A 24,131-nucleotide genomic window follows, 5' to 3' on the forward strand; every position below is an offset into this window, starting at 1 on the left:
TGACTGCCTTCCCAAAGAGTAAATGAGCTGCCATTTTGTGATCACTTATACCCTCTTTTGACTGCCTTTTGTAGTACTCTAGTTGATAACTGAATTCTCGTCTGGGTCCTTGTCAGGGTGTTATCCCTATATATCTGAAGAGCTAAGGACATGATAGACAAGATCTTGAGAAGGATGATTGTGGGTTATCAAATGCTAAGTCATGGACCACCTAATGTGCATAACTTACACTACAGTGTTTCGCTGGTCAGTTTTGACAAAACAGAAAAAGACTAGAAGGCAGTGTTTTATTTAGTGAATGTTACTCTAGAAATGCTTGTTCCAAAGTAAAAGCTTTCTTTCAGTCTGCATGTGAAAGAACATGATAAGCAATGTAACTAGCACAAAGTTATGAGTTGTGCTTGGATTTTTTTATTTTTTTAGCATGTGGCATGGTTAAGTACTCTCATGGTAGAAGTGTGAGCTTCTGAATTGTAATATGAAGTGAATAGAAAAAAACTATCCAATGAGTGGCTTGCAGTTTTAAAGAATAGAAAAAGCAAAGACTTTGTATGTTGAACAGCGTGAATTACTGAGAATTTATGGATGAAACTATAATAATCAAATCCTGAGCCTTATTAATTGGCATGCCATGTTGAGATGGAGGTGTTCGAGTGTATTCACTGTTGCAGTCATTACATTTGGGTAATCTGCTGGAAGGTTGCCCTCAGTCGGCCTGATTAACAAAGTCTTGGGTCCTGCGTCAGTTGCTGTCCCTTCTTCCATGACGTCCGGTCCGGTCGTCAGGGGTACAAAACATGCAGCCAACGCCATTACATCAGTTTTTCTTGCCCCAGATGTCAGGTGCCCCCCAAATGGGTCCGGGTAAAAAAATAATGAAAGACTCCACTGCCATATGAGCCTGTAGTTCTGAAATCCTTCTAGTTGAAGTGACTGCTAAAAGAAAAGCTGTTTTCCAAGAGAGAAATTTTAGGTCCGCAGTAGCCGCTGGCTCAAAAGGAGGTAGAGTGAGTTTTTCCAACACAAAATTGAGGTCCCATGCAGGAGTTGGTGCTCTCCTGGGAGGTCTTAGATTTTTTGCCCTTCTGAGATACTGCTTTAACAGAGGATGAGAAAAGAGGGGAGGCTCTATGTTGTAATGAGCTGAAATGGCAGAGGCATGGATTTTTATGGAAGAAAAAGATAGGCCCTTGTGAAGCATCTCAATTAAGTATTGCAGAATCTGAGGAATACTGGGCATTGCTGTGCTTACTCCTAGGCACAGAATCTTTTCCATTTGTCAGCATAAGATTTTCTAGTACTAGGCCTTCTAGCCTCCAAAATGACATCCATCACAGGTTTGCTGAGAGATGTAAAGGGTGAAATTAGTTGATTAGCCATGCAGCAAGATTCAAAGTTTGGAGCGGAGTGTGCAGCTTTTGGTAGTTCTGCTGAGACAGTAGGTAAGGTGTCTGAGGCAGGTGCCACAGAGGTAGGTGTGACACATTGCGCCGGAGCGGGTACCAGTGTTGGCGAGGCCAGTCTGGAGCAACCAGAATCATTTTTGGTTTGTCCTGTCTGACCTTTAGTAGGACTTTGGAGAGCAGAGGCAGAGGGGGAAAGGCATAGACTGATAGTTTTTTCCAGCTGAAGGACAGAGCATCCACTTTCCAAGTTTTTTTGATGAATTCTTGTGCAGAATTTGTCCAACTGATAGTTTTGGGGTGAGGCAAAAAGATCTATGTCTGGGCTCCCCCATTTGCGTGTCAACATGCTGAAAATTTGTGGTTCCAGTTTCCATTCGTGTGGGTCCATAAGATTTCTGCTTAGTTAGTCTGCCAAAGTATTTTGCTTTCCTGGCAGGAATTGAGCTTGTAGATGTATTTGATAAGTCAAGGCTGTGTTCCACAATGCCATGGCTAGTCTGCAAAGGGGGTAGGAATGTGTACCCCCCTGCTTGTTTATGTACCACATGACTGTGGTGTTGTCTGTCTTTATCAGTAGTTGTCCTGGATGAAGTTAGTCCTTGAAGGCTGTCAGAGCATGCTGTACAGCTAGCATCTCTTTCTGATTGATATGTAGGTGCATTTGATTTGGGCTCCATTTGCCCTGAATGCATCTCCCTGACAGATGTGCTCCCCAAGCATAGTCTGATGCATCTGTTTTCAGGGTTTGGGTGGCAGGGGGTGGAGTGAATGACAGTCCCTTGTTTTGGTGGCAGGCCTCTGCCCACCATAAGAACTCTAGTTGCAGGCAGTGTATGATATGAATCATTGTTTCCAGGCTGTGACAATGTTGACTCCATAAGCTTTTTAGGTACCACTGAAGTTTCTTCATATGCAGTCTTGCATATGGAATTAGAAGAATGCAAGAGGCCATGAACCCCAAGGCCTGCAGAATTTGTCTTGCAGATGTCTGGGTTTTTGTGGCCACCTGTTTGAAGTAAGTAATCAATTCAATTTGCTTTTCTGGCATAAGGCAAGTCATCTGGGCAGTTGTATTCAAGCTTGCACCCACGAATGTAATTTTTTGAGAGGATACCAGTTGTGATCTCTCTTCGTTTATGGTGTACCCTAGACAAGTTAGAACCCTTTTTAAAAATGCCAGATGTTTTAGAAGAGTGTCCTTGTTTTCTGCTTGAATTAGACAATTGTCCAGGTATGGATAAATTTGAATATTTCTTTGTCTGCAAAATACAATTACTGGTGCCAGGCACTTTGTGAAGACCTTGGGCACAGTAGATACGCCAAAGGGCAGTGCAGAGAACTGGTAATGCAAGTAGCCTGCTTTGAAGTGGCGGTATCTTCTGCAAGATTCCATGATTGGGATATGCAGGTAAGCCTCTAAGTCTAGAGTTACCAACCAGACATCTTTGCCTAGCATAGGTAGTAACTGATGAAGAGTCAGCATCTTGAATTTTGGAATGTCTAGAAATGTATTTAGAATGGATAAGTCCAGAATTGGACGCCATGGTTTGTCTTTTCTGGGTACCAGGAAAAGTCTTGAATAGAAACCTTGTCCCTTTTCTGGTACTGGTTGCATAGCCCCCACACTCATGAGGGACATAACTTGTTTCTGAGCCTTTGCCCACAGAATTGGAGGCAGATCTGGCCATCAGTTTGGGATTGGCAACGTGTGGAAATGAAATCTGTTGCCAGTTTCGTGCATGAAGTGCCAGTTTTCTCCCCAATGGGCGGCCAAAAGATGAGTGCTTGCTGATTGCAGTGGAAAGTCACTGAGACTGTTTACCATAGGGAGGTGCCTTGTTGCTTCCAGATTTGGAGGTGGAGGCACCCCATTGCTTTGTTCTAAAAGTGGGTACTGGAAAGGACCAGTTCTTAGTAGGCCAGTGCCTACTAAATCTGGGTGGCTGCACTTGTAAGAAATCTTTCACAGTTTGCATAGATTTAGCTTTATCTTCCATCTTTTTCAAAACTTCTTCAGCCTTATTACCAAAGAGACTGTCCTGTTGCAAAGGAGCATCCAACAATTTTGCTTTAACATGGTCAGGCAGACTTTGCTCCTTCAGCCAAGCATGCCTTCTTATCACAGATGCAGTTACAGCAGCCCTGCAAGAGGCCTCCAAGGAATCAAAACCACATTGCAAAGTATGTTTTCCAACTTGTTCAGCTGAATGTAATAAATCCTGCAACTGTTTATTTTCCACACAGTCAGAAATCAACATCATTTTCTGTTTAAGTAAACCCATGACATGCTGTTGATATTTAAGCATATGAAATTGACAGTGTAAAGCCCTGATTGCCAAGTTGCAGACATGTAAACCTTCTTACCCCATCTATCCAACGCCCTGGAATCTCTGTCAGAAGGGGTAGGATTTTTAGCAGTAGAGGCCTTAACGCCCTTGGGACCCTGAGGAATGGTTTCAGGGTCAGCAGTAGGGTTTTTGAAAAGGAATTTGTGGGAGTTAGGAACCCTGTAGTATCTGTCTGGCTTACTAGGAGCCAGAGGCAGGGAATCAGGAGTCATACTGGATTCTGAGAAAACATCACCAACAATATCTATAACAGGAGGTATAGCCAAAGGCCTATGCTGAGGAAGAAGAAGAAAATCCCTAAGTCTCTTTTTAGATTCAGAGAAATCCTGACTCTCTCAGTGGAAGTGTTCCCTTAAGGTATGCAAAGTTTCTCCAAAAGAGAAATCCTCAGGGGGAGAAGCAGAAGAGATGGAGTCTTCTGCATCAGAGTCCTCATAAGTGGGTATAGATAAATCCTGATCAAAAAAGGAATCAGAAGAAATAGAAACCTGATCTGAAGATTCATAGTCAGTGCCTTGCCTAGGCCTCTTAGCAGGAGGGTGATGGGTGAACCCTGATCAAGGTAATTAAATCTTCAGCCATTTTGATCATTTGTCTTTTAGGCATTGGGGCCTGTACACGTGGCCCAAGCATCATTTTTTTAGACATAGAAGTAGTTTTTGGCCTTAGTTTTGAAGATAGCGTTGGTTTAATATACAAATCTTTAAGCCTGAAAACACCCTCAGAAGCCGGTGCCTGCTCAGCGGCTCCAGACCCATCTAAGGTAGAGACATCCGTGGGTTCAACACTTAAAGTATCTCGTGGCATACCGGACTCCGAATGGGTCTCAGTAGAGGCCTGTGAATCAAAAGTAACGGGTATCAGGGGCTGCGAAAGCGCCTCACTGAGTACCGGCGAACCAGCGACTGGCTTAGGAGAAGCATCGTTGTCGGTTTTGGACCTCGATGGTCTGTCTCTGTAATTTTCTTTGTATTTTTTAGGTATTCTGGTAGTTGGATTGCTAACGGACGACATTTCTGGATATTTAAATCTTGAGCCAAAATATTTAGAAGCAAAAATGTACCGACGTTTAATCGTGCGTTGATTAAATTTAGCACAAAACTGACAGCAAGGCACGTTGTGGTCAGGGCCTAGGCAAGGAATACAGTACAAATGAAAATCCTTATGAGGTATTTGCTTCCCACAAGTAATGCAATTATTAACTTTTACTGACATCGGTAAGGAGCAAGAAAAAGTTTCCCCAACAAGGGAAATTAGCTTTTAGTTAAAGACTTTGGTTCTGAAACTCGAAAACAAAAATTTCAGGAGTCTGCCGACCAGTACTTGAGAACTGCTTCTGCTTCAGGCACCACGCAGCAAGAAAGACTGATGTAATGGCGTCGGCTGCATGTTTTATACCCCTGACGACCTGACGTCATGGAAGAATGGACAGCAGCTGACACAGGACCCAAGACATCTACATTTATGGTAAGTGTACACAACTGTACTTTAAGCTTCCGGTGGACCTGCAAGTGCCTGAAAATGATTCAGCTGAGCCCTTTTTAACAAGTCCATTAAATCATCACATTTCTAACTGCAGAATAAGTTTATTTACATTAATAGAAAAGAAAACAAATCATAATTCATGCATCCAGATCTTGAGGAAGAAGTGCCTCAGCTATGATATCAGTGGAGATTTCTGAAGAAACTGAAGAACTCTGTACCAAGAAAGAAAGGACCCAGGTGCTCATCTGAGTGGAACTGTTTTTCATCTCTTTGTTCTTCTGCACTACAGTCTACTCCTGTTAATAGAAAAAAGAAAATACTGATTTTGGATTTATCGCAAAAGGTAGCCTGTAAGTAGAGGAATGAGGCTTTATTCCTGCATTAAGATGAAGTGGTGATAAGCATCAAAGTATTCTGAAGTCTGTAGCAGAGATGATGGAGCAGATGCAGAAGTCCTTACTGAATGAGTGAATGAGTCAAAAAAATTGAAAGAAGTGATTGATAAGATGTAATAGTCTGTGACTGGCTAGTTTATTTGCTGGGTCCTATGAGGCAAAATAGGTGAGGCTAAAGTAACTGTATTGAGATACCCAATTTTTGGGTGGATGTGATATTAGAGTTTCTGGCAGCAAGCAGAAGTCTCTCAAATGATCCATTTAACGAATAAGTAACAATTGTAAGGAAAGGAATAGCAAGAAATTCAGACATCTGAGAGGTGCAAATGTTGTAGCAAAACTGGCAACCTTTGAAGACCCCCTCCATAGCAGCAGATACTTGTGCTACCCTGGAGTATCACTCTGCAAGAAAAAAAAAGAAGATTGAACAAATGAAAAGCTACAGTCTGTCTCAGTAACACATTTTTTGTAAAACTTTAGCTTAATGTTTGAGCTGTTTATTCAGCTATGGCAAATAGACAAACAGTGCCTCTAACGCATGGCATTGGATCACTTTGGGCAAATTTTACCAGAAGAAAATAAGAAATATAGTTAACTGGGTTTTGTATGTGCACTATTCCATGCTATGAGAAACACAACTTAACTTTTATTTCCTACTAGTGTACACACACATATTTCTACAGTTATGTAAGATTGTACTGGGGGCTGTGTGACACCACTAGATGAACATACCTTCCTGTTTTGATTTACAGATGCTTAGCATCCCAGGACTTCATAAAAACTGTTTTTGTGTTGGGGAGAGTGACCAGATTTGGGTGCTTTTATGAAAGATGATCTTGCACTCTGTATGAAATCACATTTAGTGTATGAGTTGATTTTTCCCTCTTTATTTGCATATGAATCTTACCTCAAAAATGAATTGTAAAATCTTGTATAAATAGTGAAGAAAGGTACTGTAGATTTCATTTTAAATTTCCAAATGCCCATTTATATTGAGTGAATACAATTGTTTTGTCTCCAGTTTTCAACAAAGCATGTCCTCCTGTAGGCTTTTTGTCTCTTTCTGTATATGTTACTGATGTCATTTTTCTTTAGGCACACAGAAACATTGGAATATCGTAGGCGAGTGATCACATGGATCATAATATGTCTTGCTGTGTACACCCTGAAGCAGACAAACTTCTAAGCTCTCTCCATTCTTTTCAACCATGCATGATAACCCTGCTGTAAATCTGGGTCTACCCATCTAATCATTTGGACTAACCTTAAAGGCAGCCAAACTAGTGTTTTGTTTGATCTGTAGTGGTAACTTGTTCCATAAGTTTTGAGTTAGGAATCTGTTCCTCCCGCAAGTATTGTTTATTTGTTGCTGTAGATTTAGGCCCCTAGTGCAAGTTTTTGTAGAGCTATTGTTTTTTTGAAGAAATAGAATGCCAAGTATGACTGGACCTTTCAGGTTTGAAAATGCGCAAGTCAGGTCACCTCTCAGCAACCCGTTGGCTACTGAGCATAAGAACAGTTGTAATAATCTGTCGTGGTAGTTGAAAGATTTAAGACCTGTAATTTTCTTATCTAAATATTTTTAGGGCCTTTCCAGTTGAGTAATATGATTGGATTTGTACTTACTATAGGGGGATTTGTATTCAGTGATTGTTCTAATAAGAGAAGAATAGTAGGATTACTTCTTTTGATCTTGAAGATACTCTCTTGGAAATTAACTGGCCCAGAAAGTAGGATTTCCTGTCCATGGTGGAAGCCTAAGATTGAATGAGAGACAGAGCTATCCACATATACACCAAGATCTCTTATTACTTTGTCTGAAGAGGAATACCATTCATAACGCATGAGGTAGGAGCAATTTTTCTGCCAAACATTATTATGGTGCTTTTTTTTTTTCATTTAGAGACCATTTTTGATATGCATTTATGTGCAATTCCAGCCTCTTCCTGAGCTGTTTTATATCAGTGGTTAAGCAGATAGCAGCAGTGCTCAGTTTGCAGTCATCAGCTAACTTGGTCAACCGCACTTATCAGATACTGGCTTTGATGACTGCAGAATAAGTACCAAACAGGAGAGGAGTCTAAAACTGATCCCTGTGTCATCCCACTAGTTACAGTTTTACATTCAGAGAGTGGTACCAGCAACTTTCACAACTTGCGATCTGTTTGATAAACAGTTTGCAGTCCAGCATGTAAGGGTTTACATTAAGCTTGTCTAATATTTCAGTAATACCATCCTGGGGTGTAGTCTCATGCCTTGGCCAGGTCGTAATAAGTATTTTGCATAAAATGACAACTGTCCACAACCCCTGTAACCTTTTCAAACTGGCTAAGTTCAGGAGACAGGACCTCCCCTTTACAAAACTACACTGATTGGTATCTAAATAGTTAAGTTACCTGTGTCTGTATAAGTTAATTCTGCAGTGATACTTTCCATGGTTTTGCATATAATGCTGGTGAGGCTGAGGAGTCTGTAATTACCCAGGACTATAGAGGGGCCGCCACTTATTTACGGGAGTCACAGTGACTAGTCTTCAGCAATCAGTAAGAAACACTGTAGACAGGCTGAGGTTGAACTGTTTATATGAAGGTTTAGATAGTACATGCTTGGGAATGATGACATTGCAGCCTGATATGTTGTCTGGCCCTATGGAAGCATTAATTTTTAGCCTTTTCAGGGATTGTAAGACTTCTTCCAAGATGATTTCAGGGGAAAATAAATTCTCAGGGATTTTGAGGGCAAAAGTATAGGTAAGAGGGGTTAACACTAAATTTGTCTGCTAATATATTAACTATATTCTTGGTGTCCGAATGGGTGATACTATTATGGATAAGGTCAGTGCAATATTGGGCATTTCCAAAAGAAGAAAAGATTCTCAGCAGTTTTTAATATCATGGGTTGTACATATATGTCCAAATATCTGCATGTACATTTTGTTTTATTATGTAGTAATATGTCTCTCTCTCAATTTCTCTCCCTTCTCCTCATGGTTTCCTTTCTGGCAAATATTCTAATTTTCCTCTTCTAATATCGGCATATCTCTGTGTATAAAGATGTGCTGCTATCCCTTTAGCATAAGCAATCTCAGTCATTATGGCTACATCTTATCCAAAAAGCTCTGCTAATCATAGCACCATTTTCCCTCCATTTTGTGACTCTGTAAACTGCTTCTTGAACTAAATGTTGTAGCTTGTTTTTCATCTGTGAATAAGTATATGTTTTAAAACATATTCTTAATATCTGTGAATTTGTTTTGTTCATCTCTTATGTTAGCCTATTTACCTGGCCAGTGCCTGCAAATGATCCATTAAGAGCAGTGCACTACCCTAGTAAACAAATATAAATAAGTAAAAATAGCAAAATTGTGTGTTGAAATGCACCAGTGCTTGTTGTTGCTTCCCACATTAATGATTTTAGTACTTTGTATGCTTGTCCTCATTACAAATTAAAATGCAGCTATACACAAATTATAAAGAAATTCTCCTGGGTTAAAAGACGGCATGTTTCTGGTGCAGTCTTCCATTTTGGTAACACAAGGATGATCAGCCTCTAAGGTTTTCCTGTGGTTCCCTTGCTTACCTCTGAGAGAGTATTGTTTGTGCAACCACAAAGAATAATCTATGCAGATTAACCTTTTTGGATGTTTCCTTGCAGGTGACAGTAGCTTTGAGTGCAATTTCAGTGCCCTTTTGGACATTTGGTTCCCTGACAAGAAGCCCTTGCCCACTGCTTTCCTCGTTGACACATCAGAGGAAGCTTTGCTTCTTCCCGATTGGCTTAAACTTCGCATGATTCGATCAGAAGTTTCACGACTGGTTGATGCTGGTAAGTTAAGAATCTGCAAATTATAGAAGAAAGTGATTTTACCACATGGATTATAGTATTGCATTTTATGATAGTAAATGAAATATAGATTTGCAGTTTTAAGACTTCTGATTGTCAAGTTTAGCAAATAAGAATGTATATAATGCCTGAAGTGTGGATGCTTTTTATTCACCATTGTCATTTACACTTTTACTGTTTCTTTTGGGATGTCTTTAAATTACTGTCAACAGCTAGGAAGTTCATCTCAGTTTTATGGCATAGTAGATATTTGCAGTAGAAGAAAAGACATTAGGTTTATTTATAAGGTGTTTTCCCATTTTGTTTTTGTGTAGTTTTCTGCTTCTATAATCAGGTGTTCTACAGCCACAAATTTAGTGCCTTTATGCAATGATGGTCAGCAGTCCACTCAGTACTTGCCTGTGTGAGCCAGCAGTGCAAGTCAAACCACTGCCTAAAATGTATGCTTATAACTGATGTAATAATCCTTTGACTTGACACTGTGTCATTTCTTACCCCGCCAGGTGGTATCTGGTTTACAGCATTCCCCTACAGATTGCCATTAGGTTTCCAGTAGCTATTTGGACCACTGCTGTGTTTTGCTGCTTTTGTCATTTTTGGTTAGTGTACTTCTCTGGATCATGTGCAGCCTAAGTGCATTTTTTCACTAGGTTTATTCAAATTATGTATAACATTACTGATACTATGAGGAAAGTCCTGGTCATGACCATAGGGAAATCAGGCACAGTAGATGTTGGTCACAGGAGAGATTGGTAGTTTCATATACCTCTCCTTCCAGTCTAAATATTGTTGCTCTGTTGCCAGCAAAACAGACTGTGACAGCTGCTGCGTACTTCCATAATTCTGAAAGAATATAGATGACCAGTATGTTGAAGAAGAGCAGAAGTTTGATTTTTCACATCCTAGTTCTCACTGCTGTCAAACAGAAAGAATTCTTTAGTGGGTTTAAACAATTTGTCTTATTGATATATGATGGTAGACATCAGATCTCAGAAATATCTTTTCCCTAGTAGAGATGCTGTGCATTCCACCTTGACACCCCTTTACCTGGAATGGTTTTAGTTTGTGCTGAAAGAGTAAGCTCTAGCTAGAAGGCAGTTTTTTGTAATCTCTTTATTATGTGAGAAAAGACAATAGTGAATGATGCAGTGGAAAGTACAGTTTTGTACCTACCATAAATGTAGATGTTCAAGTGTATACACTGCTGCAGTCATTACACTTGGGTTATCCTGCCATCAGGCGGTTCCCCAGTCGGCCTGAGTTCCAAAGTCTTGGTCCGGCGTCGGTTGCTGTCGAGATGAGCATCTAATAGGATTTCTTTTGACAGCAGTGATGCATCACAAAGTTTCTTAATGGCCCGTGATTTACCAAATACAACTGTAACTCTGGTCTAAGACTGGTGCCTCCTTAGTTAAATGCAGATATTCTGATCACTGTCATAGCAACTTAACAAACTCATCATGAGAATTAAATAATGCATGAGTGATCACTGATGGTCCATGATAAGGTGTCGTTGTTATGCTTCTTTGAGAGTCCTCGAGCATTCCCCATGTGCCATGCCTTTTTTCTTTCTTGAATCTGCTGGATGGAACTGAAATTCATATGACTAACATCTGCTGCACCAGTACTTTTAGTCCACTAAACTTCCAAGAGTTTTTGGAAGGAGTTATTTGACTGGTAGATCTGATTTCAGTTTTTAATGTTGTGGTCTTTGCTGAGTTTAACATTCAAAACTGGAAGTTGTAACTGGGTTAAGCACCCATCTTGTTCCTGTGGAGTAGTCTTTTGTGTCCAGAAGCACAGGCTGTGTGGTCACAGGTGGAATGAAGTAGTAGTCTCTCTCTGCTTTTCCCGAGTCACAACCAGGGCTATGGTGGCTTCTTTTCCCTCCTAGGAAATCCCCAGATATAGATGTTACTCAGGTCTTTAGGCTTAACTTTTGAATTATTTCAAAGTACATGAATTCTTTAGAGGTAAAGATGTCTGTAATGTTGATGTTATTGACTGTCCTTTTTAAGCTTAAGACCAACTTGTGTGTATTTTACTACTTTGTGACATTTGTTTTAATGAAGATATTTTCATGTACGGGATCCTTAGTAACTCTGTAGGTCAACATGTGTTGCTTTCCTAAATTCATTTGTATAGATTGCAAGCCTCTTTTTTTGCTGAGAGTAATGGTGCATGTGCATCTTTTCAAGGTGGAGTGATTGTTTTTAGCAGTATGAGCAAAAGTCTGCAATGTATCTCATTGTGTGCCTGAGCGGTGAAACAGAGGAAACATGACTGCGTTATGCCTGCCCTGTATTCTGTTAAATACCATGTAAAAAAAAAAAAACTACTTGGTGTAAAACTGTGGATGACTTGCTGTAGTTGTAGGTGAATTTAACATCCACCTTATTGCTTGTTATCAGCCCCAAACTCAAGCTTCTCCTTACTGAAGTGGATGATGGAGCATTGCTAATATTAAATGATAAATCATTACCTTTGTACCAAGACCTCTGGTTGCTCATAAAATTCCAAAACATAACTCCGACCTTCTTATGAGGCATATTTGACTCCCTATCTTTCGGTCATCTACAACTTTTGGAAATTCAGCAAACTGTGTATAGAAAGCAGGTCAAAAAGAAGAGGGCCTACTGGGGTACCACGTATATAATATGTACAACTTCTAACAGGTTGTCAGAAGACTCTCTCTAGTCTCTCTCTCTCTGTCTCTCTGCTGTTCAGCCATTTAATGATTATTGAGCACATTACATAACATGACTGCTGTTTCTGTGGTTGTAAAAAATGTCAGTAATGCTAGCAATGGGAATAGTACTGAGTATTTTGCTAAGTGCAGTTACTTTGTGTCTGATTTGATACCTTCTTGTAGTGCCTCTTAAAAAAGTTGAGCATTCTCAATTTTATATTGGAAATGCTATACTAATGAATATAGAGTAGGGCTAGACTCCCAGAATCCTTTTGGTCTGCTTGAGAGGTGCTGCCTACATAACCTTAATGAAGAGCACTGTGTAGTCATATGTGCCTGTAGTTACCAGAAGAACTGGAATGAAATTCCTTTAAAAATGGAAATTATCACAGCCATTTCCATTCTGGTGTGACCAAACTGACTTTACGTGTTGCAGCGTACATCACTAGTAGTGGTTTAGCCGATATGCCCATAGATTTAGACATGAAAACAGTAGGATTTTCATCGTGCTCTGTAGATACTGTTTTGTTAACTTTTTTTAAGAGCATGCCTCATTATGCTGGAGGTAGTTGAAGGAACTATTTCTGAAACATTAATTTATTCACTTTCTATTACCCTCCTTATGCTGTTTAGTTCGTGGGGAATAATTGGAGCCACTCCCAGCATACGAAATGCATGAGTTGTAATCTTGTCCTGGATGGAACACCAGTTCATTGCAGAATATTTGCACACATACTCATACTACACACTCCCATGCCTACTGCAGTTTAGAGTCTTGTAAGTTCACCATCTAGCATGTCTTTGGGATGTAGGAGGAAATGCACGTCATTCCAGCTAGGGGTTAGTGTCCTCGTTTTTTGATCACTCAGTAGAAGAGTTGTGAAAGTGATCTTTTCAGTGTGACTTTATGATTAACAGCTTTGTCATTAACAGCTGTCAAGAAGTAGGTAGCATTATTACCCTCATGCTGTTAATATAATTAAATCATGCCTTGTTTTCAGGCACCTTAATAGTAAAGACAATGTTATTTGTGTCATATGTATGGAGCAGTAATATATCTTGAGATTAAGTTATATATTTTTCCTGTGATAATAGTAGTAGTAACAAGAAATTACAGGTGTAACAGTGCTTAGTTCCTGCAGAGATGTTTGTTAACTGATTTTACTGTACATAATATCCCCACCAGCCATCAGGTCTCACCCTGTCGGACTGAAGCCCATTTGTTCCCTAGTTATGGGGAGTTCTCATATTCACTAGAATGAAAAGGATCATTATTCAGACAGACTTTGGTTGATTTGTGCATTCAGTTCCGTACTGGCAATGGAAGCATATATATGAGATCCTAAATCCATTCATAGGTGGAGTGACTGGCTACCTGCATACCCACGACTCACGATGCCCTACGCCTCTGTGTACACACAGCAATGCACTTGCACTTGCATTGAACAATGAGGGCTACCACTAAGAAGTAGCTTGGTGAGCTGAAAACTTGCTCCTCCATAAGCTGCCCATTGAGGCAGTGTCTCACCTACAAAGGATTGTGGCTATGCATATCCTATTTCACCCCTCGGTTTTTCTTGAATGGGCACACCTCTGCTTCCTTTCCACAAAAATTGCCCAAACGATGATTCAGTTTTGGGTTGCCTGAGCTGTAATAGTCTTTATCTCTGTACTCCATGTGCTGGCTTTTACCATGGATAATTTGGTTCTGTTATGAATACAATATTCATTTAATTTATTTACAGTGCTGAGTAAATAACCAAAGGATTCATGAAAAAAAGTGATTTCTGTATTGTGATCCCATTTAGTAACACTAGAGAGCCAGACACTTGAAGAGCCAATGGGGGGGGGGGGTCTGATATGAAAGGCAGCAGTATGTTACCTGTTTGCTTATCCAAGGGAGAGGGGTGTAGTTAAATGCAAGGATGGCAGTCGTGGTGGTGATACTGGGTGGATGTCTCATGCTTACTTAATACTGGGGCATGCACCAATAGATGTTCCTGGTGATAACAGCAGTAATGTCATTGTATTTTTGGTGTTTGGGCAGGAAATGAGTAGGGCATATAAACAGAAAAAAAATCTCTGTAGCCATAAGCATCATACTGCACTGGTACACTTCAGTCTGTTAGGCAACTAGAGGATTTCATTTTAGAACTGAGCAGGTTAGGACTTACTCCTAACATTTGAAATTGAAGAGGGGAACCAGGGTCAGCAAGTGGATTGCTGCATGGTGGCCAAAAATATATAAAAAAATGTTTTATCATGGCATGGAAGTTCTTTGCCTGAGAAATCTATAATTTAGATGTATTGGAGCTCAGTAGGACAGATTTTTGTCAGTTAGAATGATGGCCTTGTTGTCTGATGGACTCTTTGAGGGTAGTATTTTTAGGTTTCCTCAGTTATGTTGTATATTTTGAATGTTATGGCTCACTGAATTCTCTGAGACACACACCTGTCCCTCCAGCATGTCCTGTTTATGTAGCAAGTAAAGTTCAACTTCCTAGATCGAGTAGTTCTGATGCTATTGATTTTGTAGATATGCAAAAGCTCCATCAGAGCAGGATCCAAAGATGCCTTGTGCGCTAGGCACAGATCACCCTTCAGTGGTCTTGTAGGAAACTGAGTACAAAGATAGGGCTTTGAGGCAGTCTGCACAGGGCATGTTGTTTATACTCTCTATTCTTTTTGTGAGGAACCTCTGCAAATGTTCCATTTGATGGATGTGCCTGGTTAGGTACATACTGAATGGGGCATTGTACTCAATGAAGGGTCTGATGAGGGCCAAATGCAGAGCAACTGTGACCTCCTTAAACCTACAGGCCATGCCCTTGCTTATAGGTTGAGCAACATATGATTATCTTACCACCTTGGACACATGTTGGTCAAAAGCTAGGCTACCATTCATATATGTCCCCAAATCCCTGACCAGTGAGTCCACTCTTAGGGGATGTGTTATCACTGAAGTAATTTCCAATGGTGGCTGACTTCCCAAAGGGTACTATTATACATTTTTTGGCATTGACTTTTAAGCCGTGGCATTGGCACCAGTCATTTGTCTGTTAGTCCTTCCTGTAGAATGCTAGTGTTGTGGGAGATTTTATGAATGTTCCTAGTTTGCAGACATCTGCAGACTTTGTTAGTCAGAGGCCTTTGGTATTGGCTTTGACTCCCAAGAAGGAAATGCCAAAAAGGAGAAAACAGTGCACTAAGGGACTCCACTAGTCACCAGCCTCTTTAGGGAGGTGGCTTCCCCTATCCTAACTTCTTGGGTCCTATATGAGAGCCAGCTGGCTAGCCAGCATGTAACATATGGGTTAATGTCTAATTTCCCCGAGTTTGTTTACAATGCCTGAGTGGGGTATCGTATCGTATGCTTTAGCCAGGTCACGCTAGGCAGTATGCACTATTTTCATCCATTGCCTTCATGACTTTTTCAAAGAAGCCTGCCAAGTTGAGTAGGTATGATCTGTCTTTGACGAAGCCAGCCTGCATTGGATCCAGTGTATAAAGAATTCCTATTTTAGTATTAGTCACAGCTATGATAATTCTTTCCATGTCTTTGCATATGAAACTGAGACTTAACAGCTTTGTAGTTCCCAGGGTTTGTTGATGGACTACCCTTGTACAGAGGCATGACTGTTTCACTCCTTCATTTACTTGGCTCAGATCTTGTCTGGAGGCTGTGTTATTCTTAGGACATTTGTCCTATCTTTTATGGGCATGAATGTGTTTGTTTCAGTTGTGTGATTGTTCTCAGTAAGACGTCTCTCACCAATGCTGTTTAGGATTTGATATTGGCTGCAGCTGTATATTTAAATGGCTCGTGGACTTGATTTCATCAGTCCACTCTCATTTTTTTCTGAAGTTGTTTCTCTTGAAGTCAATTCCTGTAGCCAGGTTGACCCCAGTTCTAGATCAGCCCCTGTTGAGAAACTAACAGTTTAATGAAAGGTTAGTTTCTTTTGTTTGTTACCCTGACTTTTCTTCTGGACCTGATCTGTCCAGTTGAGATCAGTCACAGCTCAGAAAATTTTTTCACCCTCTTCCCTTTCTTTCCTACCTTTTCTCAGCTCTGATGTTGATCCTCAGAGTTCCGTGTCTGATATCAACACCTGTATTAGCTCATTATATCTTTTTACTCAGCACAGGCCTCAATCTCTGTGGTTGAGTGTGGAATATGTTGACAGTGACATTGGCTTATTCTGATCTTTTCTTGACACCGACCTAGATTCTTGAATACCAATGCCTGTAATGTTGACACTGATATTGGCTTATATTAGTTTATTTAGATTTATTGGCACCAGCCTCCTTCTGTGAGGCTCAGTGTAGATGGTTTCCACACAGGTATCATATATTTAATTGGGCTTGATTTTTCAGGCTCACCCCAAAATATATGTTTTTTCTCTTGGCTGAGCTAGTGTTAGTAATCTCAGCCTTGAGTTTGGCTAGGTTTCCTTATAAGGTCAACCTTTTCGAATCCTTTATATTTGTACCCAAGTCTCCTAGACTTGCATTCTTTGGGGACCTCTGACACTGATGTCCACTTAAAGCTTATTTTACTTGCTTATCCTTATTGAATTGTGTCTCTAGAAATAGCAACTTGAATTTACTCCATATGTCAGACAGTAGAGTTTTTAAATTCTACTGCTTTACAGACATTCATTCTTTCTTTTCTACCCTGACTGGAGATGGAACTGATGTATTGTGTCCCAAGTTACATGTTACTTGTTTTTGATACTGTTGGAATCATGCATATATACGTCTGTGTGTGTGTGTGTCTGTCTATATATATATATATATATATATATATATATATATATATATATACACATATATATATATATATATATATATATATATATATATATATATATATATATACATATATATATATATATATATATATATATATATATATATACACATATATATATACACATATATATAATATATGTATATATATATATGTATAAATAAATTATTTTATTTATGTATTTATTTGACTTGTTACTGGGAAGGTCCGACTGGGTCAGAAAATAACCTGTTTTTAATGGAGGCCTGGGTAGAAAAGCTCCAGATTCACTCTACTGTACAAACATCATTAGCAGTAAAAGGCAGTAGGGTAAAGTCTTAAAAGTACAATAATAGTAAAATAGCTTAATGGTACAATAATAGTGGAATAGAATAACAGACTAGTAGATATAGTTTGATGATTTTGATGACTAAGCATTTTTACATGATACAAGGTGAACATTGAATATTTACAAGTTAGTTTGCAAGCAAACATAGGCTTAGGATATCAGCTAATTTCTATATTTCTGTATTTAATTTATATATATATATTTTTTTATATAAATAAACGTATAGACAGATATGAATATGTTATATTTTACATAAATGTATACATGCGCACACACATACCACACGTTTGTTTATGAACAGGTAGGTATATAGTAGTATTTGTATATCTGTTGTCACAGTAGCACTCTTTCTCTTCAGCTTTTCAAGATTCAGCATAGGTTTGCATACACAGGTGGCGAATAAAAAACATGCCCTTCTTGGCAAAACCGGTAGAAACACAATACTTTATGTATATATTTCTTAAATAGTACTTAAAGCTTTGTGAAAATAACAGTTCAGAATGACCCCTTTCTCACACAACATAGTACACACGGTCTCTCTCTCAAAGCTCTCCCAAAAATATTCAGGGCTGACTGACATTCCTCTTTAGTACCTTCACCGCATAAATAGTAACAGTCCCACAGGTAGGAAAGTCTCCTGTCATTTTCCTCTTTGGTAAGGCAGACTCCACAAGTACAGCAGCCTATATCCAACTTTCATTCGTGATTTGGTAGGACTCCTCCCTTGCAATCCCTTTGTGGTTAGAGGTGATTACAGTTGACAAGCCTCTTTAGCTCAGACTTAATATCCAACTGGTTGTACCCTCATTTGACTTTCTTTTTCCGGCCTTGTATCTGTTGTCAACAGCACACCCCTCTGATGTATAATATGGGATTATTTGAGACTTTTCTACCTTCTCTGCTGCTTCCATAAGTGTTTGAAAGTGACAAAGCAGCAACCAATATATATGGATATGTATTTGTGTGTGTGTGTGTGTGTGTGTGTGTGTAATATATATATATATATACATACACATCCTTACACACACACACACACACACACACACACACACACACACACATCTATAGATATTCATACACATGTAATATAGCAACATATCTCTACACACATCCAATTATAAATACGAGGGGTTGGACCTGGTTATTGACCATCTTTTGTAGGTTACACAGGCATTTATTTCCATGCCTGTGTGTCAGCTTTTCTGGCGGTCTCTATCCATCTTCTAATCCAAAGGGAGGTGGAGATTAGATTTATATCTGTTTGTCTTATGTCTTCATCAGAGTCTTTATTCTAGGTAATAGAACATTTGTTGAATTATTTCACATCATTTGTTCCCATTTCCTTTTCTATGTATATTATCTGCATAGAATAATATTTACATTTTCTGTTCCTTCATTTCATGTTCATCCCATGGACCACCTTTTTAGACTGTTACAGCAGCATAAAAAGGTTTTCCTTGCTCCTTGCTGTTTTTGTTTCTGTCCTCCTTTTTGATATTCTCTTTTCCATGGGTGTTGTCTGTGTCCATGTCGATAGAAAATGGTTGCCCTTTCTGATATCAGAACAAGGCCACTATGAATAATGACCACAATTTATAGCTTCATGTCTGGCTGTGGGTTGTGGGTTACAGTGAGGCAGGACAGGAAGAGCTTTATCACTTATAAATTGCAATGAATGAGGTTGTGGGGATCACTGCCATAAATTCCTTCTGTATTTAATTTAATCAGGACAAAGTTGTTATGAAAAAAAATGTACTGTTCTTGTGTACCTGCTGTGAGTTGTGAAGTAGAAGGGCTTCACCTCTGCCAGGTTGCATTGATGAAGGTGGTGGGGATCTCAAGCTTGAATTCTGAAGTTGAGTGATGCACGTTTTATAATTTCTGTGTAACTGCATGTTCTAGCTTCTTAACTGCAAAGTTTTACTTAACCATTGGTCTTTGCATTTGGATAAACAATCCTGACCAGATAATTTTTATCAAACCGTAAGTTCCTTTATTTTTTTCTGTTCCCTCATGAATATGCTGGGAGGCAGATTGATTGCCTATACTTACATGGCATACACTTTCTGCCAGGCCATTTTAGGTACTGTGGGGCAATTGTTAAGCAGTGCACACAAGTCATATGAATCTATTAACTGGCACTTATTCCGCCTGACATATTTAATTCCATTCTTCCTCTTGTGTCATGTGAAGGAGGTTCTTAGTTGAAAGCCCTGTTCATTGTGTATATTATCTGATACTTACCTTGATCATAGAGCTTACTATTCACCCTGCTGTTTATACTTTTGAACTACTGTATTCTCTCAAAACGCTTCTCAGAAGACAAGTTTTGCTTGGACTTAGAATATTCTTCCTAGCATAATCTTTTTTCATTGTTAGTCAAAGTGTTGTTCTGGAGCTTAAGAATGTGATCTGCACCATCTCTTTCTATACTTCAGGCAGTTCTTTGACATATGTATAAGTCCTACTGATATATATATATATATATATATATATATATATATATATATATATATATATATATATATACCGGTGGTACTGATGGCAAATAAGGTAAGTGTTATATTTTTTTAAGGGTTTGTGCGTTTGTGAGTGTGTTGGGGAGTTTTAGGTGTGGGTTAGGGTGGGGTAGATAAGAGCGTGAGTGTGTCAGTGTTGTGTGTGGTGGTGTTTGCATGTATGTGATGTGTGTTTGTGCAAGGGTGGTGTAGAATGTGTGGTGATGGGTTTTCTGTCTTACGGTGTTTAGTGCGACCTTGGAGTTAGTATATGTAAGTAGCGGGGGGTGAGGGTGCAGGGGTCTTGCCCCCCTGCTTATAGGAAGGGTAGGTGTGTGTGTGTGTTTTGTTGTTTGTGTGTGTTGTTTTGCTTTGTTGTAGTGTTGGGAGGTAGGTATATTTGCGTTTGTATGTGTGGTGTAGTGTTTTGTTGAATTTTGCAGTTTTGGTTTTCAGGTTTGTGAGTTTTCGGGTTTATAGTCTCGAGATACTGAAATTCGATATTTTAGTATTTCGAGATAAAGTGAATCCATATATGTATGTATGTATGTATATATGTGTGTGTATATGTATATATATATATATATATATATATATATATATATATATATATACAAACACACACACACATTATATATATATGTGTGTGTGTGTGTGTGTGCGCGCATATGGTCAGTTTTTCCTTCAGGCCGTGTCCTTGTTTACAAGTGTTATGAATAATTTGCTAAGTCAGTGGTTTAGAGTCCCCTCTGAATCCTATTTCCTTTAACGCTGCAGTGTGTATACATGTTCAAATGTACCTTCCTTGGTCATAATTCACGGCTTTCACAAAAAGGGTCACTTTGCCTACAGAAACTTGTCAGGTGTTTACCTTTCACTACATGAACTTGTCAGATGTTTACTTTCAAATTTGCTTGGCTCTCGAAGTTTGAAAACACTGGCACATATGCATGTCTGTCTGTAGCCGCTGTCTGTTGTTTACTCATCAGTAGACAGGCTCCCAAAGGTACTGCCTTACCCTTCTGCTCTCTGAGATAACCTACAACTTTGGAATGCAGGCCTCTTAATTATGATAAATATAACTTTCCAGGTAGCCTATATTATCATATAAGGCTCTTTGCTCAATTCTGTTTCGTGTTGGCAAGACCTAGTGTAAGGAACCTTTTTCCTTTAGCTCACAAAGACATGTATTCAGGGTAGAGGTTCACACTACCAATTAATTATCTCCCACAAACACAATTTCTACATTTGGATTTAGAATTTTTTCCCCAAACACCATTTTCTTAGCATAATAGGAGGTTACTAGGTTATTGGCCTTGAGGCCCTTATAAGCCTAGCCAAGGGTTTAGCCCATGTTTAGACAAGTCAGCACCCAAAGCCCCTGTCCAGCAGGGACAAAGGTAGAATCCCAGTGGTGTATTTTCTGTTTCTCATCCAGTTATCCAGGTTGGGCTTAAAAAAGGATAATGAGATACTTTGTTGATGTGGAGAGGGAGTATGTTCCGCAGATGGGGAAGTCTCTGGGACACACAAGTCCTATTGATATGCAGATATGCAGCAGTCCCATCAAGGCGAGTCTGAGATTGCTTTGTATGCCCAGACAGAGGTCACATCTGAGGAGTCTGTATGAAACTGAGTAGAGGGACAGGGCTTTTAGCCTATTTGTGTAGGGTAAATGTTTGAGGCCCTCGATTCTTCTGGTGAGGAAACAATGTGGTTGCTGTAGCTGCTGCATGTGCTTTGTGAGGTACATGCCAAAGGGGGCATTGTACTCAATAATTGGCCTTTTAAGGGAAGAATACATGGATGTTATGACCTCTTTGTCCCTGGATGAGATACCCTTACTTATGAGGTGGACCATGTAGAAAGCTTTCCATACAACGGAAGCAACTTTGTGGTCAAAAGTCAGGTAGCTATCAACCTGGGTGCCCAAATCCCTTACTACTGATTGTGTACTTAGAATGTTGTTTTTAATGTGATAATATGTGGGGATGTCACTCTCCCTAAAAGGGATGATGATGCATTTTGTGGCATTCAGCTTGAGGCCATGTTTCTGGCACCAGTCATTTGTTTGGGTGAGACCCTCTTGGAGGACGTCCACATCACTTGGGGAATTGAGGACTGTGCCCAGCTTGCAGTCACATGCAAACTTGATCAGCCATAGCCCACTGGTTTTTGGATTGCACCTTAGAGAAGTATATCCCGAATAACAGAGGCCCCAAGCCTGATCCCTGGGGTATGCCGCTCGTTATGGGTCTACTGCTTGAGGTGGTTTCTCCTATTTTGATCAGGTGGGTTCTATCAGTGAGCCAGTTTGCCACCCATCTGGTAATATATGGATTGAGGCCTAGTTGAGAGAGTTTATTTACTATGCCTGAGTGGGGAATAGTGTTGAAGGCTTGGGCCAGGTCAGGGTAGGCGGTGTGCACCATCTTCCCCTCGTTCTTGGCTTTGGTGACTGTCTCAAAGAAGTCGACCAGATTTAGCAGACATGGCCTTCCCTTAACAAAGCCAAACTGTGTGGGTTTAAGTGTTTGGAGGTTCCCAATGTCCCTGTTAATGAGGTCCATGATAATCCATTCCATGACTCTGTAGATCAGCCTAGTTAGGCTGATGGGTCTATAATTTCCTGGATCGGTGGGTGGCTCCACCTTTGTGTAAAGGGATGATGGTGGCTGTTCTCCACTCGGCTGGGACAAAGCCACTACTCGGTCTTTGGTTGAATAGGGTGCCTAAAGGTGCTGAAAGTTCATACCTGAATTCATGTAGGATGCAGCCTGGGATGTTATCTGGTCCCATGGAGGATGTATTTTTTGCCTTTGAGAGGGCAGTGGTGACCTGTTCCTTAGGGATAAGGTGTGGGGGCAGGTACTGGGGAAATCCTGATTTACTGATGGGGGACAGAGGGAAGAAGTTTTCGCTGAATCTGTCAGCCAGTAGAGTTGCTATATATACAGCATTTGTGTATGTGGTATGCTTGACTACCAGTTCTGAACAGATCTGGGTGCTTTCTTTGAGACTGCGGACATATGCGAAGAAGGCCTTATGATTGTCTCTAGTAGATGTGGCCATTTTGGATTCGAAGGTGGCTTTAGAGGATTTCACTAGTGCTCTTATTTGCTTGGTCATGCTAAGGAGAGATTGCTTCCAATTGGGCACATGCTCCTTCTTGGTCCTGGACAGCAATTTTTTTCCTTTTTTTATATAGTTTATTTATTGCAAATGTCCACCAGACAGGTTTACTCTTCCTTGCGGAGGATGATTTTTGTCCTGTCAGGTATTCCTGATTCCATGAATCTGTATAAATGCTTGTATAGTACTTTGATGTAGATTTGGACATTGGTGCCAGTTCCTGCAGTGGGAGAGGGGGCTGTGAAGCTGTTTATACCATCCCGCAGGAGATTGTAATCTGCTTTGGAGAAGTTTTTTTGTTTGACCCCCTGGCTAGAGGGGGGTGGGGGGTCAGGGGAGATGGTGACTTTGAAAGTGACCTATTCATGGTTGGCTCTTACCAGGGAAGATGATACCATAGGGGTGCTGCAGTGGTTACGCATGTTGGTTCATACCAAGTCCAAGATATCACTTCTTGTGGGGTATTGACTAGCTGATCCATTTGCATTGATAAAATCGAGGAATCTCTGGGCATTTTTGTTCTGGCATGAGTAGTTTTTCCAGTCTATAATTAGTCACCCAGGGTCAGGGTAAAGGGTTGAATCTTGATTTGAAGAGGTCCAGATAGGTGGAGTGGGTATCTTGAGTCAAATTTGGGGGCCTGTAGGTAGCTATAATTTGAATAGGGGTCTTGTCAATGGTTAACTGCACCTAGAGTGTCTCCTTTGTGTCATACTGTTTGACCAGCATGGAGGTGTGTGTCTTTAATATATATTGAAACCTTCTTTGGCTTTGCTGCCCACATTTTGGGGTCTGAATGCATGATAGGATGATTAACCAGGTAAGGCTGGGCTGCTGTCTACAGCTCTGAACCAGGTTTCTGTGACTGCACAAATGTCAGCATCTTCCAGGGTTAAGAATGCTTGCAATGAGTGCAGTTTCATGTTTAGACTCCTAACGTTTAGCAGCATGACCTTTAATTTGTTGAAATTTTTATGTTGGTAGTATCGACCTTGTGACTTTTCCTAAAAAATGCACTATGGGGGAGGCATGGGCATTTGCCAGAAGCATGAAGCCCAAGTGGGACAGATGCAGGCCATCTCTAGCAAAGTATCGTGGTCTGTTGATCATATCTTCCCAGGCTGTTAGGTACTGGATTGACCTGGACTGACACCAGAAACTAAGCCAATTGTTAGTCAGTCATTTTCTGTTTGT

At 40.0% G+C, this 24,131-nt stretch overlaps 1 protein-coding gene across 3 annotated transcripts in view; it reads left to right on the forward strand.

Moving 5' to 3' along the window:
• Positions 1–24,131, forward strand: part of INTS1 (integrator complex subunit 1) — a 2,399,836-nt gene that overhangs the window by 1,424,929 nt on the left and 950,776 nt on the right. For all 3 annotated transcript variants that reach the window (XM_044089756.1, XM_044089757.1, XM_044089758.1), the window contains exon 27: positions 9,289–9,459. In XM_044089756.1, the coding sequence (XP_043945691.1) occupies positions 9,289–9,459 (171 nt within the window). The remainder of the gene's footprint in view (positions 1–9,288; positions 9,460–24,131) is intronic.

Source organism: Protopterus annectens, chromosome 12.part0 (genome assembly GCF_019279795.1).
Source record: "Protopterus annectens isolate FY-2018-M chromosome 12.part0, PAN1.0, whole genome shotgun sequence".
NCBI classification, from domain to species: Eukaryota; Metazoa; Chordata; order Ceratodontiformes; family Protopteridae; genus Protopterus; species Protopterus annectens.